This window comes from Alexandromys fortis, unplaced genomic scaffold (genome assembly GCF_014885135.2).
Source record: "Alexandromys fortis isolate MF-2015 unplaced genomic scaffold, M_Fortis_MF-2015_v1.1 scaffold_30, whole genome shotgun sequence".
Lineage (NCBI taxonomy): Eukaryota > Metazoa > Chordata > Mammalia > Rodentia > Cricetidae > Alexandromys > Alexandromys fortis.
In genome coordinates this window covers 14,353,374-14,370,057 of record NW_026067922.1, presented here as the reverse complement: position 1 = coordinate 14,370,057, position 16,684 = coordinate 14,353,374, and the positions used below count along the sequence as shown (strand labels likewise).

Below are 16,684 nucleotides of genomic sequence, written 5' to 3'. Positions count from 1 at the left end.
TGCTAGCATAAAAGGATGATGGGGAAGTAAGGGAACATCTCTGCTGTGGGCAGAGCCTATAAATGGCTCTTGGGTCAGTTGATTCTGCAGTGTTGAATTACATGTGGAGGGGGGGGGGGTTAGCACCTGTGTGCCAGCCACGTCTGTAAGACATTCCTCTATGGACCCTGCCTTCTGTTAGGTGCAAAGGGCAGAGATGATGAACCAGCAGACTCCCCCGTGACATAAAGCAGCTACGGAGTGAGGGATGGGGAAAGGCTCTCAGATGACATGGTGGGAAGGTTCCTTGTGTGTTGGTGCTACTTCTAAGTGTCAAGGAGTAAACCTGTGTATACGAGGGGCAGGGCAGAGAAGACGGGGCAAGTGAACAGCTTGGATTGTGGACGGACAGGGCCACGTGGATTGTAAGACAGAGAGTATGAGGTTAGTCTGGGAGATTACATCTCCAGGGGCTTTGCCAGACCTGGGTTTGATTTACACTGAAGTTGGGAGCTACAAAGGGTTAGGGAAGTGGAGTCAGCTTTACTCCACAGTTGCCTTGGAAGAGGCTTCTTTACCAGACTTTCCCAGGAGTCCTCTGAGGTCACTGTGCCAGTCCATCTAAAGATGGAGGGACAGTAGCCTAGAGCTGGGAGTGGGTCTAACTGTAACTTCATTTCCATGTGCTCCTAGCTCCAGGTTGATGGGGACGAAAGCCCTTGAGCGTGAGTGTCTGCAGAGGAGCTGAGGGGATTCCCTGCAAAGTGTTACTTAGGAGCAGGCATTCAACTGCTGACCAGGCCTGATGCCCCCTACCCATTCCCTGGTCGTTATAGTGCGTGAGTTGCTGTGGGATTCTGTGCTTTTTAAATAGCACCATCTCAAGGCATCTATGCGAGTGGGTGGCGGAGGTGTCACCCACAATGGCAGGGTTGTCTTTATTAGGATGAATGCAGATGTATGGTGTACCGCATTTCAGAGACGTGCAGGCCGTGGGAAAGGGAGCACAGGACATCAGAAATGAGACCTGGATTGAAACAGATGAAAAGCGGTGAGCAAACCAGGGCTCAAGGATAAGGAAGGCCATCCCAGCAGTGACCTGAGTGTGTGAAGTAGCACCTGCAAAGGGCAGACGTCTGTCTGTCCACGAGGGAGACCATGTCCCTGGAAGGCTTCTCCCACCCACATACTTTGTGCATTTGCCCGCAAGGCTAGGTCCTGTGCTAGGTCCTGTGTTAGGTCCCTGCAGCTTTCCATTTTATCCAAGCCAACACACCATGGAGTGCTCATGGCCCCCAAAGATCCCTTTATTCTCATGGTTTGCCTGGCTCGGTGGCTTGCCTAGAGAGGCCCTGTTCCTCTGCCAGCCTTCCTGTTCTGAATCCAGTTGCACCTCCCCCATTTCCTCTCTGGACAGGCTCCCTGCCTTAGCTCTGCCTCCAGAGACTTGTTAATGACACTGAGAGACAGAGGTTTATCATCTGTCATCAATAGCCTCGTGACACTTTTATTGGGTGTTTACAGAGTCTAGACTAAGTAGGGACCTGGGGCCACATCATTCCTTCTGCTTAGGGGCTTGGCTTGAAATCTCCCATGCTCTCCTGCATCTGCTTAGCCTTGGTCTTCATTACCCATGGATCTCTGTTTCCTGCCTACACCCAGCTCTGAGATTCCACCTGTACTCCGTGCAGCTCATTTAGCCCTTAGGTCCGACGTGAATAACGTGGCATTACCTTCCGTCACTTGGGAACAGGCTGCACCCCCATCATTCCTGTCACTGCAACATCTACCTTCCCCTCTGGACACTGCATCTGTCTTTCCTCTCGTAGGACGTCAGCCTGTCCTTGATGCAAGAGTTTGCTTATCTGTGTAACCTCAATGCCCTGGTCCTGTTCCCAGAGTAGAGAGATACTTGAAAAACAATCAGATGAAGCGAAGTATGGACCTTTAGTGTGGCTTTGTGACAGTGTCCCTGTCCTCCTTCCTCCAGCTGCTTCCTGGATGTATAGCATGTTGGAGATAGAGTAGTCGTGGTCTTTGTTCTGACTCTTCAGGGTCTGTCCTGGTGAGCCGATAATGAGGTTGTGGGTTCCCACCCAGAGGAGGACTGAACACCTGGAGAGACAGACAAGCCCCAGCAACAGATGTGGTGTCAAATGTGACATGTACACAGTGTCTGGAGATGACATCGGTGCCCTCCAGAGGCCCACACATTCCTCTGTCTGCCTTTCGGAAACCGGTCCATCGAAGAGATCGCGTCTGCTTCCTCTGCCTGGTCTCATGCTTCTCAAGTCCTATCTGCTGCCGTCCTAGCTGGCTGCTGCCCTGGCAGCCACACCTTCCCAGTGCTGATGCTTTGGACAAAATCCAGCAACTGGGCACATTCTAACTGAGCCGGTTCACATGCTGGAATCTGGGGGCCCTCAGGATATTGCAAGGCAATGTGAGAACGGAAAACAAGGACTTAACCTGTTGCTAATCCAGGCTGGAAGACTGTAACAGAACAGAATGAGGCAGGAGTGTGAGTAGGGGTGGCTTTATAAGACCACATGTGCTGAAGGCTGTAACTTAAAGCAAACTCACTTTGGAGGAGGAGAGGTTATGGGCCGCGACTCAGTTTGGTGAATCAGCATCTCTCTGCATGTGGAATGTATCTGATGGTAACGGGGTCAGACATGACCTGGGAAGGGAGAGAGTGGGCACCGTGGCATAGGCTAAGGCTGACCCTGGATACCCACAAGTTTTAGAGCCCCAGGAGAAAAAGCTCCACGGTCTCACTTAAAGATCTCCGTATCACATGTAGCATCATCTTCCCCTCTACAAAGCAGGCCAGAAGCCTCACAGCAGCCCGAGGCCCCCTCCTGCCCCTCTCCCCCACTCACATCCCTCGCATCCGTTTCAAAACCCTGCTCCAGCCTTGTCTCCCACACAGTCTTGTCTCTAAAGCACCCTGCACATGGCATGTCTTAAGTCTTAAGCTGGGGCTTTTGACTTGGATTTGACAGGCTCCCGCAGGTAGGCACATGCGATACTCTGTTATCCTGACGGGCATCTCCGCGCCCACTGTCTACTTCTGCACCAACTAAAGTCCTGACATTGACCCACCCACCCTGTAAACGGGTCAGATGACTTCCGTTGCCACAGACGAAGCCACTGCAGAGAACTTCATGAGAGTCGGGATTCCGGGAATGCTTCTGTCTGTGGCTGGGGGTCCTGCTCAACTCAGACCTCTGTGCCATTTACAGTCAACATCAAGTCTAGCAAACTGTGACCACAGTGTTGGAGGGTGTTGTCCTTGGTGTATGGTGATTTTGTGGGTTTTTTGCTTCCTTACTTTTCTTTGTTATAAAGTTTTGTAGCATCATTCTAGCAGACATGGGGGCTTTGCTCCTTGGAGACATTGCTGCTAGTTTTTGTCCGTTTTCTGAGTATAAAGCGTTGCATGCTACATTTCAGTCAGCCCCCACTGTCAAATGCTCCCTCCATTCCAACACAGTGGCATGCTGTGAATGAGAAAGTCCCTTATCTTGTCAGAGTTTTGCACATGCTTGCACATGCTCATACATGCACGCACACAAACAATGCACACACGCATGAGCATGCATGTGCACATACATATGCACACACGCGTACACATATGCACACACATATCTGTTCTGGCTGGCAAGGACTTCTGCGGAGGTCACTAGGAGCCTAAGGTGGTGGTGGTGTCTGAGCCGGCTCTGGCGCTAACTGTTCAGAAAGCCCTTATGAGCTTATAGGTAACTGAGCCTCAGTTGACGATGATAGATGTGCCCAACATCCAGCCTTCTTTTGAGCGGTTAACATAAACCCCACTGCTGGGTAGTGTCTACCGGCTTTGCTCCATTGCCATCCCAGACTCAAGCTCAAGTGCAGATGAGCTGGACACTCGTTTTCTTTCTCCTCACTAGAGCAAAGCTCATCTTTCAGGACACGGGTGTCTGCCGGAAGAGTTCCATCCAAGCTCCCATTCCTCCGTGAGCAGCTTGAGAGACTTTTCCACTCCGGTCTAGTCCAGCCAGGAAGCTCAGTTCAGGCCATTGGGCCAGCCGGTTTTCAACTGTGCAATCCCTTGTGCATGAGAGGGTATGAGCCATGTGCTGCCTACTCCTCACCCCTGGGTGAAGGGCTGGGGTTCCTGCAGAGCTGCCGGACATTAGGATGGGTGTCTGAGGCTGGAACATATGGACCTTTGGAAAAGCACATTGGGTCATAGATTTCACATCTGTAAAACAAGAACACAGAGACCTGGATGCAGCGGCACGCACCTGTGGTCCCAGGGCAGACTACAGGGGAGTGGAGACAGGGTCTTGCTGGCCACAGTCTAGCCAAATCTGTGAGTTCACGTTTAGAGAGAGAGAGAGACCCTATCTCAAAAATAAAATAAAATAAAAGTTGGTGTACCACTGAGGAAGACACCCAAATTGGCCAACACACACATGTTCACACACCCACACAATTGTGTACACACATAAATAAACTTTTAAAAATGAGAATACTGGACTGGAATTTAATCCAGAGACTCAGTGAGACTCCATTATCTCAGGCCTAGTTTTGCTTTCTCAGTGAAGTCTAAGGACCTTGCCCACCTTTCCATAGCTTTGATTTGGACTTGGTCTTCCTAAGTTTGAATGCAGTTTGGAGTCTCTGGGAAGAGCATTGACCACATGCTATTTCTCTGACATGGACACAAAGCTTGTGTTCTGATCTAACAGCGTCTGGCAGCCCTCAGTACTTTCCAATGCTGATGTAACCATGTGTGTAGTGACCTCTCTGGAGCCTGGGCCCATCTCTCTATTCCCCCACGTGCTCCAGGGCCTGACCACCATGTCCTGATGCGTTTATCTAATTATTCTTTATCAATAAGTGCTCAGGAGACAGATACTGGGGTAAGAACCTGAATGGCCAGTCCCCTGTCTCTGTTGTTCCTCTGTAAGGACAGCATCATTCCTAAGTGCTGAGACATCTCTCCAGCTCCCACGGTCTTCATGTGATTTTCACACATCACCTGACCTGATTGGTGTGATCCCGCCTCCAGCATTATGCTTATCCAATGAGCTTCCTGGCCGAGGCTCAGCGTCTTATTTATCAGTGCACTGTGATGTCTTGTATTACATGTGATCTTATTTATAAGTGTGGGCGTGCACTATATGCATGCACTGTTGTGTATGTATATATGTGTGTGCTTTGTTTCCGGGAAATATTCCAGTGAAGGAGTTCTTTCCTTCCTGTGTGTTTGATGCTTTACTGTAGAGTGGGCCTTAGAGCTTATTTGTTAATCCCAAAGTTGAGAAAACAAACTTGGAGAAGTCATGTATTTATCATTTTGAACACTAGGTGGCAGTCTAACTCCACATTCAGCTTTCGGAAGGCTGAGAGCGGCTGCTCTAAGCAAGGCTAGGGAAAAGAAGACCCCGTTCATTTGAAACAGCCCCACTGGCTGGTGTAGAAGTCAGAAGACCTTCATGTGGGCTTTATTCTTAGAGGAGGGGGGAAAAAACGAGTTTTCAAAAAATCAAAATCTAGCCGGACAGTGGCAATGCACACCTTTAACCCCAGCACTACAGAGGCAGAAACAGGTAGATCTCTGTGAGTTCAAGGCCACTGTAGTCTACAGAGAGAGAGAGAGAGAGAGAGAATTTCAGGACAGCCAGGGCTACACAGAAAAACCTTGTCTGGAAAAATACAAAACTAAATAAATGTTAAAAATAATAAAAAATCTTTAACAGTCCATGTTAGATTTTAAAATCCAGAAAGGCAAGGGTAGCTCGATGTAATGTCTCATGTCCCTGTCATTCTAGTTCCCTCATTTGAAGGGTCTTGTCCTTGCCCTCTTAGACACTAAACCATCTGGACATCTTTGTCTTCTCAGCCATTTCCTGTCCTCTAACAAGGTAGGCCTCTGCTTCTTGGATGACCTCTAACTGGAACTAACCCACTTCCTGTATTAGGCTCTAATGAAATCTTCGCCTTAGACAGTGTTCTGCTGGAGTGTCGGGTATCTTTGGATTTGTAATAGCTAGCCAATGTCTACCAAATAATGATCGCTCGGGGGCGGGGAGAAATCAGTAATTAGCTGAATACCTGGAAAAGTGGATGGGGTGGGATTCATGAAGAGAAAGGAGTACAAGTAGATGCACCAATGGTTGGTTGGATAGACAAGGGGAGAGAGGAGTCCGTGCCTGATGGTTTAAGATGTAATGGATGAACGACCATGTAGATGGTGTCTGGATGCACGCGTGGCTCCGTGGAGGGGTGGAGGGGATGCATGACTGTGTAGATGGTGTCTGGATGCATGCATGGCTCCATGGAGGGGTGGAGGGGATGCATGACCGTGTAGACGGTGTCTGGATGCATGCGTGGCTCCGTGGAGGAGTGGAGGGGATGAATGACCGTGTAGATGATGTCTGGATGCACGCAGGGCTCCGTGGAGGGGTGGAGGGGATGCATGACTGTGTAGACAGTGTCTGGATGCACGCGTGGCTCCGTGGAGGGGTGGAGGGGATGCATGACTGTGTAGACAGTGTCTGGATGCACGCGTGGCTCCGTGGAGCGGTGGAGGGGTGAGTGTGTGAATGAAGGTGCAGATGGAGGGGTAGCTGACTAGATGAATACAGAGGATGGACAGGCTGGATGGTGGGCCTGTGGATGGAGAGATAGAAACATGATCGGATATGTGGATGGAATGGTGGGCCGTGCTGCAGATTAAACTTCAGCTGTAGAACTCCAAACCAGCGCCCTCACCTCTCCTTTTTCCCTTCTAGGTGGTGGGAATCTTTGCTGGATTTGGGCTCCTGCTCCTAGTGGCCTCCCCTTTCTTGCTCCTGGCCACACCCTTTGTACTTTGCTGCAAGTGTAAGTGCAGTAAAGGTGACGATGACCCGCTGCCCACCTAGAGGATGGCGTGATGCTTGGACAGATTCCTGCCTCGGGACGTGTGGCCACCTACCCCCCTACCCCTCCCTCACTAAACATGTTTCTTGCCTTATGTGCCCTATTGAGCTTCAGTGTCCGGCTTCCTGCAGAGATTTCAGGGATGACATCAGCCAGTGGTCAGAGGCCTCGGTTGTGGTCTCTTCTAGGGTGTGGGAGAGGCAAGGCAGAAGTGGATAGGGCACATCCCGCAGGGTTCTTCTGTGTCTGCAGACCTGGCCTGAGGTAGCATCAGCTGCACATCAGGCGGTTTCGTCTCCCTGGCCATAGACTAGGAACGTCCCGTTGGAGCTTAGGAGCCCCACTCAGACAAAGGGACGCCTTGGCTTCAAGATGGCATCGTTTGGTCAGGAGAAGTCTTCAAGACTTAGGACTCTCTTCAGCCAGCACCTGATTATTTGACTTGAGAAAATCTGTTTGTGAACTGTTTTTACTCCTAAAGGCATTTAGTAAAATCCTTTTTAGAAGGCTTCCCCCCCACCCCCACTTTCTGTCCACTGAATAGTGAAAATCAACAAGGTGCGTCAAAACCATGCTATGCCTTCTCTGAAATGTGCATTTTATGAAGTTATAGATACGTGACTTTCCTGGCCTGACCACTTCTTCCAGGAGCTACAGAAAGCCTTATGCACACTTTGTGTTTCCTCTTGGAACCCACTGTCATGACTGTTTGAATGCCGTGAGCTGTGTCCTGTGACCCACACGGGCTCCCTGTTGTCGGGTTTCTTTGAAGATGCTGACACGTTCAAGGGATCATCTCCCCTGTCCTCCAGTGCAGCTCACAGGGCCCATTCCTTCTCCCAGGTGGCAGCCAACACCTTGGAGTATCTCCAAACCAGGTGTTTTACTCTGAAGGCCTCTGCTTCCACTCCTTGCGCCCCACTTTGCAGGTTGGTGAGGCCACGAGGAGGGTTAGCATCATCCCTCCTTGGGCAACCCTGAGAAGTCGGGTGGGAACGCTCTGAAGTCTTTGTTCAGATGCTTTAGGTAATTTGAAAAATTGTGTGGCTCATAGGACACAGGCCCAACCCTGTAGTTAACCAGTGTGTTCTTGCTAGGAAAAAAACAAAACAAAATAAACATATAAAGAAAGAATGGAAGAAAGAAGGAAGGAAGGAAGGAAGGAAGGAAGGAAGGAAGGAAGGAAGGAAGGAAGGAAGGAAGGAAGGAAGGACCCTTCTGCCGAGGGGAGTGCGTTTGCGATTTGGTCCTTCTGGGGACTGTGTGTTTCCATGTCAACAAGTGTAAGATAGTAAGACCCAGGCACTCCACTGATGGACTCTAAAAATAGCAGAGAGAGTTCTTTCTTTCAGAATTGACTTTCAGGGCCCACCACGCTCCCCAGGAGCAGGGTGGAGCTGTAGAGGTTCACAGGGGACAGTGTTCTTAAAGGCTTACCGGGCATCCGACAAAGAAGTAAAGCAAACCCGGAGTCCTGTCATTTCAGCCCTTGTTCTCACAAGCCCATGGCCTTCTTAGTGACGGTCTGTGTGACTCTACACTTCTGGGCCAATGCCAAGTCCTAGCAGGCACTGCCTGCCCAGGAGTGACTTCATTTTCTTTCTTTTTAACTGTTGGTGAGTGAGGTGGGACAACCGCTGGCTTCTCTCCCACTGGTACTGATTTTTCTTTATTAAGCTAATGTCATTTAGAAGCTCAGTCCGCATCAAACCCACTCTCAGAAAGTCGTCCTGTAGGTGAAATGGAAAAGTTCACTAGCCAGGTGTGACCTCTGAGACTTTTATTCTGCATGAAGCCTGGCCTTGAGCCTCTGTGGTGGGAAACAAGGGGGCAAGGTGGCCTGGCGCTTCTGGAAAGGACTGATGATTTTATGTGAGTCTGTGGCTGGATTCAAGACCTCAGGCCTGGAATTTGTGTGCAAAACCATCCGGCCACCACCCTTTAAAATGCTTCTCAGAGGGGGCAGGCAGTCTGCGCCCTGGTTTCAGGGGTGCACAGGCAGACTTCACAAGACCATGGTCCTTCCCACCCCTCCTTGACCGCCACTGTCTGTCTCGTTTGGTGGCATTCATCCTTGCAATGGGAGCAGCAGCTGTGTTTCCAGACCGCAGCTCAGGCTCCCTAATCAAACATGGAGTCACTTTGTATCTGGGAGACTTCTGAAAGTTCACACACCTCTATGACCCCACCTACTCACACCAGCCCACAGTGGTCTTCCCAAGCACATGACTGGACGCAGGCAGGGGCTATAGGGATGCTGGGGCTGACCAAGTATGGACAGAGGATCCCTGTCTGCCGTGATTGTTTTTATCAAGCATACTTGCTCAATTGGATTTAGTAATAAAAACTAACTCGTCCACTCCCTCTAGAAACACCAGCAAGATCACACTGAAATATATAGACTTGCATTGTTCCCTACGGGAGTCCTATTAGTAGAGACTTCCACACCCGTTTATTATGGACACGCAGCTTGAACCATGTGTGATGTAAAATGCATGTGGAACAGTGACGATGCCCCCTCCCCCAGATGCAACTGGTCTCGCTGTAAGTCCTGAGTAGCCTGAAGTGCTTTGTGATCATAGTAACCTTTCTGTTGCTCAGTGTGGTTGGTCAGAACTGAAAATGGAGTTCAATGAGATGGACCACTCTCCTGATGGAAGAAGACCGTTCAGTCCTGAGCTTGTGAAAGAGACTCTTAGTGACAGGCTGTGGGCTTGTCTAGTAGGGCTCCACTGAGGGCCTGCTGGCCTGTGGGTTATCTGTGGCATTGGGTGGCTGACCCTGCCACTGTCTTGCTGAGTGTGCTAATCCCTGTCAAGCTCAGTCCTGCAGCCCGTGGCTTCACAGTCTCCCCAGGGTGACGCTCTCAGAGGCAGTCATGATCCGTGTTCATGGAGGACCGAGAACCAACCAGCTCCTTGTGGGGACAGAGATTTGGATTCCATGAATTATGGCCCGCCTCTCCACCTGGGAGTAGCTCAGACTGTGGAACCAACACCTTCCCCACTTTGGTATCTGTCTTGAAGAGAACAAATCCTCTCTCTCTACAATGTATTGTTCCATAAAACAGGTGTAAGATCCTAGCCAGGTTCCCCATTGAATACGACCCCTGGGGAGGAAGGCTTGTCAGCCTTGAATATCTGACTTAAAGATGAATTTATTTTTTTTCCACTGGACTTAGGAAAGGGAGAGGTTATTTCATGAATTCGAAGTGTTTCCCTTGGTCGCCTTTAAAAATTAGGGGACTGGAAAGAATGAGGGAGGGTTTATTTTGTGTACTTCCCAGATTCCCACAGATAAATAAACACACCTGTGAATATATATATGTAAATCACAATGAAATCTTCAAGGGAAACCACTTTGCATGTATACAATTTCATGACGGTTTCCTTTAAAAAATAAAAATACCAAAGCTTGTTTCTCCCTCACAATGAACCCAAACCCTTATGAATTTAAATGAGGTAAAGAGATTATAACTGACTGTCGCCAAAAAAAAAAAAAAAAAAAAAAACTCAACCAGGAGGGAAGGGCTTATGTTCAAACGGTTGCTGATGCCCCATGATTAGGAGAGCCCACTCTTGGCAGTTAAAACCCTACAATCTCTCCAGCCCTCCTGGCTTGTATAATCCTGTCTTCCAAAATTCCAAGGCCCTCCAGTTAGGTGTAGCTGTGTGCCACGTGCCTGACTTTTCTTTGAGATTTTGCTAACTTTGCCTCGAGTGTATTTTAATCTTGTATAAAAACATGCATGTGTCCGTCATGTGCACGTGCACACGTATGCATTCTGTATTCGATGAGTGGTTACGGTAAGACCAAACAAGCAAGCAAGCAAACAAAAAAATCATATATGAGAAAATTGCGTTTGTGGTTTTGAGACGTGAGTACACTTTGTACCACTAACACTGTGACGTGTAAGAGCTGTTTGAATGCCTTTCCATGTTGTGATTTGTACTTTAGAACCCCATGGACACATTGGATTTATAATTTCAATACATATTTTAAATGTATTGCGTCTTACGTCGTCTGTCTCCCCTTTCGAAGGGATTTCTTTTTAAAGATATTTTGGCTGGAATACAGGTGAATTTTTGTATACTCCCGCCTGGCTCCATCTTTTGTAACTGCTTCGCTGACTGGCCTGAAGATTGGGTGCTGAGAATGGCGGGAGGTGGGAGGAGGAGGGGGAGGCAAGGAGGGAGATGAGATCTTGCCACTCAGAGCACAGCGTCTGTATTCGGAGACTGTTTTCTCTGCGACAAAATGGAAGCTACTAAAGGCTTCTTTTAGCTCATGGTTGGAGAGGGTGCCAGTCTTTTATAGTGGGGAATGGAGGGCAGAGCCCATGGCACCATAGCTCTGTGGCTGAGACTATATCTCAACCAAGTCGCGGGCAAGAGAGGGAGCTGCTGGCCCTCGCTTGATCCTTTTCTCTCCCTTTTCCTCCATTCTTGGATCTCAGTTGTGTCCAGATCCCAACAAAAGCAACGTAGGGTGGGGAAGGATTTCCTCCAACTCACAGGAGTGTGGGGCAGCTGGTCACATGACACCCACCCACAGTCAGCTAGTGGGGTTGGGGTGGGGAGAGGGGGAGGGAGGATGCTGATGCTCAGCTAGCTTTCTCCAAAAATTTGGTTCATGGCCCACATTCATGGTGAATCCTGCCTTTTCAGTTAAATCCTGATAGAAACGCCCTCATAGACACACCCAGAGGTCAGTTTCCATGGTGAGTTTGTGAAGATTGACCATCACACCAGCCCATGAGATCCTGACTCCCACATTCAGGGTGGAACATTTCCTCTTAACCTGTGGAAATGCCTCCATAGACACCCTCAAACGTGTGCTTCCCTAACGACGTAATAATGTTTCTTCGTCCACAGTTGACAATGTGGATTAACGATGGCAGACTCTATGGAGGAGCGGATGAAAGTGCCCTGGAACCTTCTGATGACTGTAAGGAAGGTGCACACATCTCTGCTTCCTTGCGGTAGTAGCATCTGACAGGTCTTGGCCTTCTTCGGTGTCCATATCTATCACCATATTCTGCCTCCATCTTCACCCGGTGCCTGCTCCCCCATCCCTGGTGCCTGTGATTGACATTGAGGGCCACACTGAGAAACTCATCTTGACCATCAGAGAGACCCTATTTGCTGATAAGGTCACACACGCTCATGGGTTCCTGGGTTCATCGCTTGGCATATCTTAAGGAAATGTAATTCTGCCTTTAGCTGGCAGTGCGGTGCATAGAACTCTGCACAGCCAATTGCATACAGGGCTCATAGATTCCGCTAAGCTGGTGGACCAATGAACTGGGGCCTCTTATCTCTGTCCCATAACACTTATAGACAGAGGTCCCCGTGTCTGGCCTTTGTGTGGGTGCTGAGGATCTGAATTCAGGTTCTCATACCTGTAACAATGGGCACTGTATGGGCTGAACCATACCCCCGACCCCCAGGTAACAAATTCTTAACTTCTGTTTACAGCAGATGACGGACTCCAGGTTAGGCAGGTAGACTGCCTCCCATGAGAGACTCTCTGGGGATTTGGCTTGCAAAGTCTACCCAGCACACAGATCCTTAATCATAACTCATTTGGGAATCCACAAAAGGACAAAAATCCAACTGTGCTCAGCTATTTGAGGAAAACCTTTCAGGGCCGAGAGCACGAGGTTGCCCGGAGCGGGATGCACTCCTCTGCAGAACTCCTAAGGCATTGTGAGCACACAATGGATGGTAAATAATCACCCAAGGTTTTTATTAACGACAAAGGAGCAATCAGAGCCGTGATGAAGCTTGCAGATGAGACTAAACTTGGAGTTATAACAAATACCAATTAGGATAACAAACACAGTTATAACAAATGAAAAGAGACCCCCGCCCCCACCCCAGAGGGAAAGTTACAACAAAGCAAGTTTCCGCTTGGCAAAATAACCACACATGCACCTGCAGAGGGCCCATATTGTGGGGAAAGCCCAGAGAGCTTAACGGGAGGCAGACCCGACACAGCATTCCTATGCCAGGCACGAGTCAACAGGACGTTTGGTAATGTCAAACACGGGGTGTCGCCCGTGTTCATCACTGAAGAATTGATACACTAGAGCCACCATATTTGGGTGCACTTTGGAAGCTGTGCATGATGTTAACTGGACAGGTCCTCTTCTGTTTCTTGTGGATGCACCTTGGCTTCCTTGCCACTCCCCCACCCCGTTCTCAGGATCTCCTCAGGGCTCTTCCACTTCTGCTGAAAGCCCTCCAAGACCTCCTTGCGCCTGGGTGACTGAATCATGTTCTTCACCTCTAAGACCCTCCCAAACAGGCCCTCTTACCCACGTATTGTCCAGGATGACCTGCAGCCCTTGGGGAAGGACAAAGTGGCAAGCGGTGTATCTGTCCCCTAGGAGAGAGAGAAGCAGGAGGGCAGAGTGTGGGCTACATCTCTGGATCACTTGAATATGTTGTCTGGCCTCTGCACTATGTCCCCCAAATACACAATGATTTTCTAACTTCTCTCCATCGGAATTTGACTTGAGGCCTGGCAAAGTCCTGAGGTACCCTCCCCCCAAATCCTCTTGCCTCATACCTATGCTTATAGGTGCAAGAAAGAAAAGCTCAGGAAACATGTAAAAGTAGGGTTCACATTTTAGGTTTGCTTATGACAAGGAGGGGTGACTGGATCTACTGCCGTGGCTAGGCTTATGGCGGTGCGAGCCAACATCTAAGACTCCGTATACTGTGGGTGGACCAAGAACCAGACCCAGCTATCACCCATCCCCACAGTGGCCACTTTCTACAGCCTAGTTCTATCTCCTAAAGATTCCAGGACCTCCCAGGACAGCATCAGGACCTAGGACCACGTGTTCAAGCACACGGGTGAGGTTCATTTTACACTCACGCTGTAAGGGATAAGGGATGCTAAGCCACTAGGGTAAAGGCTGGGGGCATCGGCTTGGCACATAAGAGGAAGAGGTCGCATCTTCTCTGTAGAGAGTGGAGTGAAACCTTACGATTCCCAATACTCGTGGAGAACTCAAATCCTGTCTGCTGTCTATCCATTGTGTAAACCTGAGGCCCCTCTGCTGGCACTTCAGCCGTCACTGTGGATGAATAGGAGATTGAAATTTGAAGAAAATCACAAGATTTTATCGTAGAAATCAGTCCAAGGTCAAAGGCTAAGCAGGAGTTTGTGGGTGGCTATGCCGCCTTTAGAGACCAGACCCAGGGCAGAGAGCACTTCCTGAAGGGGCAGCTAGGAAGTAGTGGTTAAGAGGAATTACATGGTGGTGGGGAAATGAGAAGACGGGAGAGGTTGAAGCTGGAGGTTTGCCGTGAGTTTGAGGCCAGCCGGGGCTACGCAGTGAGCTCTGAACCAGCAGAAACTCCAGAGTAAAACGTTGTCTCCTCAGAGAAAAGAGAGCAATGGGAAGCTGCAAATTAGGAAGGAAGAAGATTGACTGTGTGACAGGAAGTACTTAGAGCCCATTTCCTGCTTTAAGTTTTTTTTATGATTTATTATTTGTATTTTATGTGCAGTGGCATTTTGCCTGTGCATATGTCTGTGCGGGTGTGAGGTCCCCTGGAATTGGGGTTACAGACAGGTGTGAGCGGCCACGTGGGTGCAGAGAATAAAACCCTGGTCCTCTGGAAGAGCATCCAGTGCTGTTAACCACCAAGCCGTCTCTCCAGTCCCTATGTCCTGCTTTTGAATAAGGTTTTTTGTTTGTTTGTTTTTTGTTTTTTTGGAGGGAGGGGGGTTAAGTCACTGTTTAGCGCTCTGAAGATCCCATGGAAGAAGCACTGCCGTGGCTGTGGTTAAGATGGTCCTTCTGTCCTTCTGTTGCTGTCAAGGGGAAATTGAAGTACTGTTCTCCATAGCACGAGTTTTCAAAGACTTATCCATCACCTGGAAGTTTTAGTCATTAGATTATATCCTGACCCAACTCCCTGAAATATGTCCATCCTCTTTCCTGCTTCATCCCGTGTTTCTCCTCTGTTTTCTACCTCTCTCTTTCCCTCAAGCTTTTGCAAGTCTAAGTAAAACATGGCTTAACCCCAAGGACTGCTGTTGGCTTTCTGTTTTCCCAGACAGCTGTCCTTAGGTGATAAGACCCTCCGACGCAGCCATGTGTCACCACATCTAGCTCACGGGCTGCACGTTCCCTTTGCCTCCCAAATCTAGACTGAGACGGACTAACATCCCCGAGTCCTCTGCATTCCTCCCCTCTCACAACCTCTATCCAGAATAAACGCAGAGTCAAGTGGAGGGAAAGGCCCGCGCATTTTCCTGGAGCCCTAAATTACTGCTCCCTGTTTGGCTCTAGCGGTTTCTTCCTTTCCTCCCATGCCCACAGCAGCACCTGTCAGTGTTGCCCAGACCCCACAGAGATACAGAGACCCTCTCACATTCTCTTTTTACGCGGAGGAACCCTTATCTTTCTCCAGGAGACTTAGCGGAGACGCCATATAGCTCTTTCTCTGCCTGCTCGTCTGTCTCACCTGCCCGCCCCTCACCAGCCCTCCTCCCTCCTCCTCGTGCACAGGAGCGCTGTTTGGCACCCGCCTGGAACTGCAATGGCCTCCACACTTTTCCTTCTGAAACTGTGATCAGAAGGCTCCGGAGCTGACCCTTTCGGTTTCCATAGCATCTCAGAGAAGGCGGCACAAACGGTTTCTGAGAAGCTAGATGGAACCGGTGGGATCAGCAGGGATACAAATCTGTTGTGATGCCATTGTTGATTCTACCCTTATTATCCTTGACCACTTCCCCCTGCCAGAGTCACAGGTGGGAAGAGGTTGCCATCTTTTCAGGCCTCACCTTCACCCCAAGTCCAAATTAACCATCAACATCCAAGCAAATTGGGGAGCATGGCGCGTTCACCGCTCTGTTCACGTCAATATTATTGTGCCTGGTTCCTGCCTCTAAGTTGGTTTATGGTTGCCAGTGTCAGCATGAAACCCTGATGGGAGCTTAGCTTCCCACCAGGCTTCAGCTGAATGCGTATGAATAGCCCGTAGTAACCGCTTCTATTGTTCCTGGAAGGCTTGTATTATGGAGAGAGCAATTAATCATTTTTCCGAGGCAGCCTGAGGGAGCCAAGCACGCGGTGAGGTTGATGGTGGCTTTTTCTTCCAAGATGAACAAAATAAAAACCCCAGCCAAGGCTTTCCTGAAGACGGGCTTATCTCCCGCATCGATCGGCAACGCTCCATGCCAAGGTGGAATTCCATTACCAAGCAGCCAGTTTACGAGCGCCGCTGAAGGTTGGCACCCCCGCTGCCAGGATCCATGGACTCTTGGCACAGTTAGGCACATCTGCTCTGTGGAGCTCATGATTGAGGCCCGGTGCTAAGGCCTATGGCGTCCTCCTCTTGCATCGCTCCCTGGATCATCCAAGAATGAAGAACACTGCTGGAATATGGGCGGTTGGGAGGAAGGCGTGTCTGGCACTTAGTGGAGTGTCTACTGCATGTGTGTGCTCTTTTACCTGAAAGGGATTTCTTAGCAAATATCACATGTATCTTAAAGATGCATGCATTTTATGCATATGAGTATATCCTTGCATGTATGTATATGCACCATGTGCATGTCTGCTGCCCCTGAAGGTGAAGAAGGCATTGGAACCCCTGGAACTAGAGTTACAGATGGTTGCAAACTCCATGTCGATGCTGGGAGCTGAACCTGGATCTTCTACAAGAGCAACGAGTGCTGTTGACCACTGAGCCCATCTCTCCAATCCCATCAAATGTTGCACACATTTCAATAGAACATGCATGATGGTCACTGTTTCCCATCTTACTCT

General features: G+C 49.4%; 1 protein-coding gene across 1 annotated transcript in view; it reads left to right on the top strand.

Moving 5' to 3' along the window:
• The window catches only part of Rnf144a (ring finger protein 144A), a 125,711-nt gene extending 114,725 nt beyond the window's left edge, over positions 1-10,986 (top strand). The window contains exon 9 of the mRNA XM_050141884.1: positions 6,765-10,986. Within this exon, the coding sequence (XP_049997841.1) occupies positions 6,765-6,896 (132 nt within the window). The 3' untranslated portion in view covers positions 6,897-10,986. The remainder of the gene's footprint in view (positions 1-6,764) is intronic.
• Positions 10,987-16,684: the final 5,698 nt, after the last annotated feature.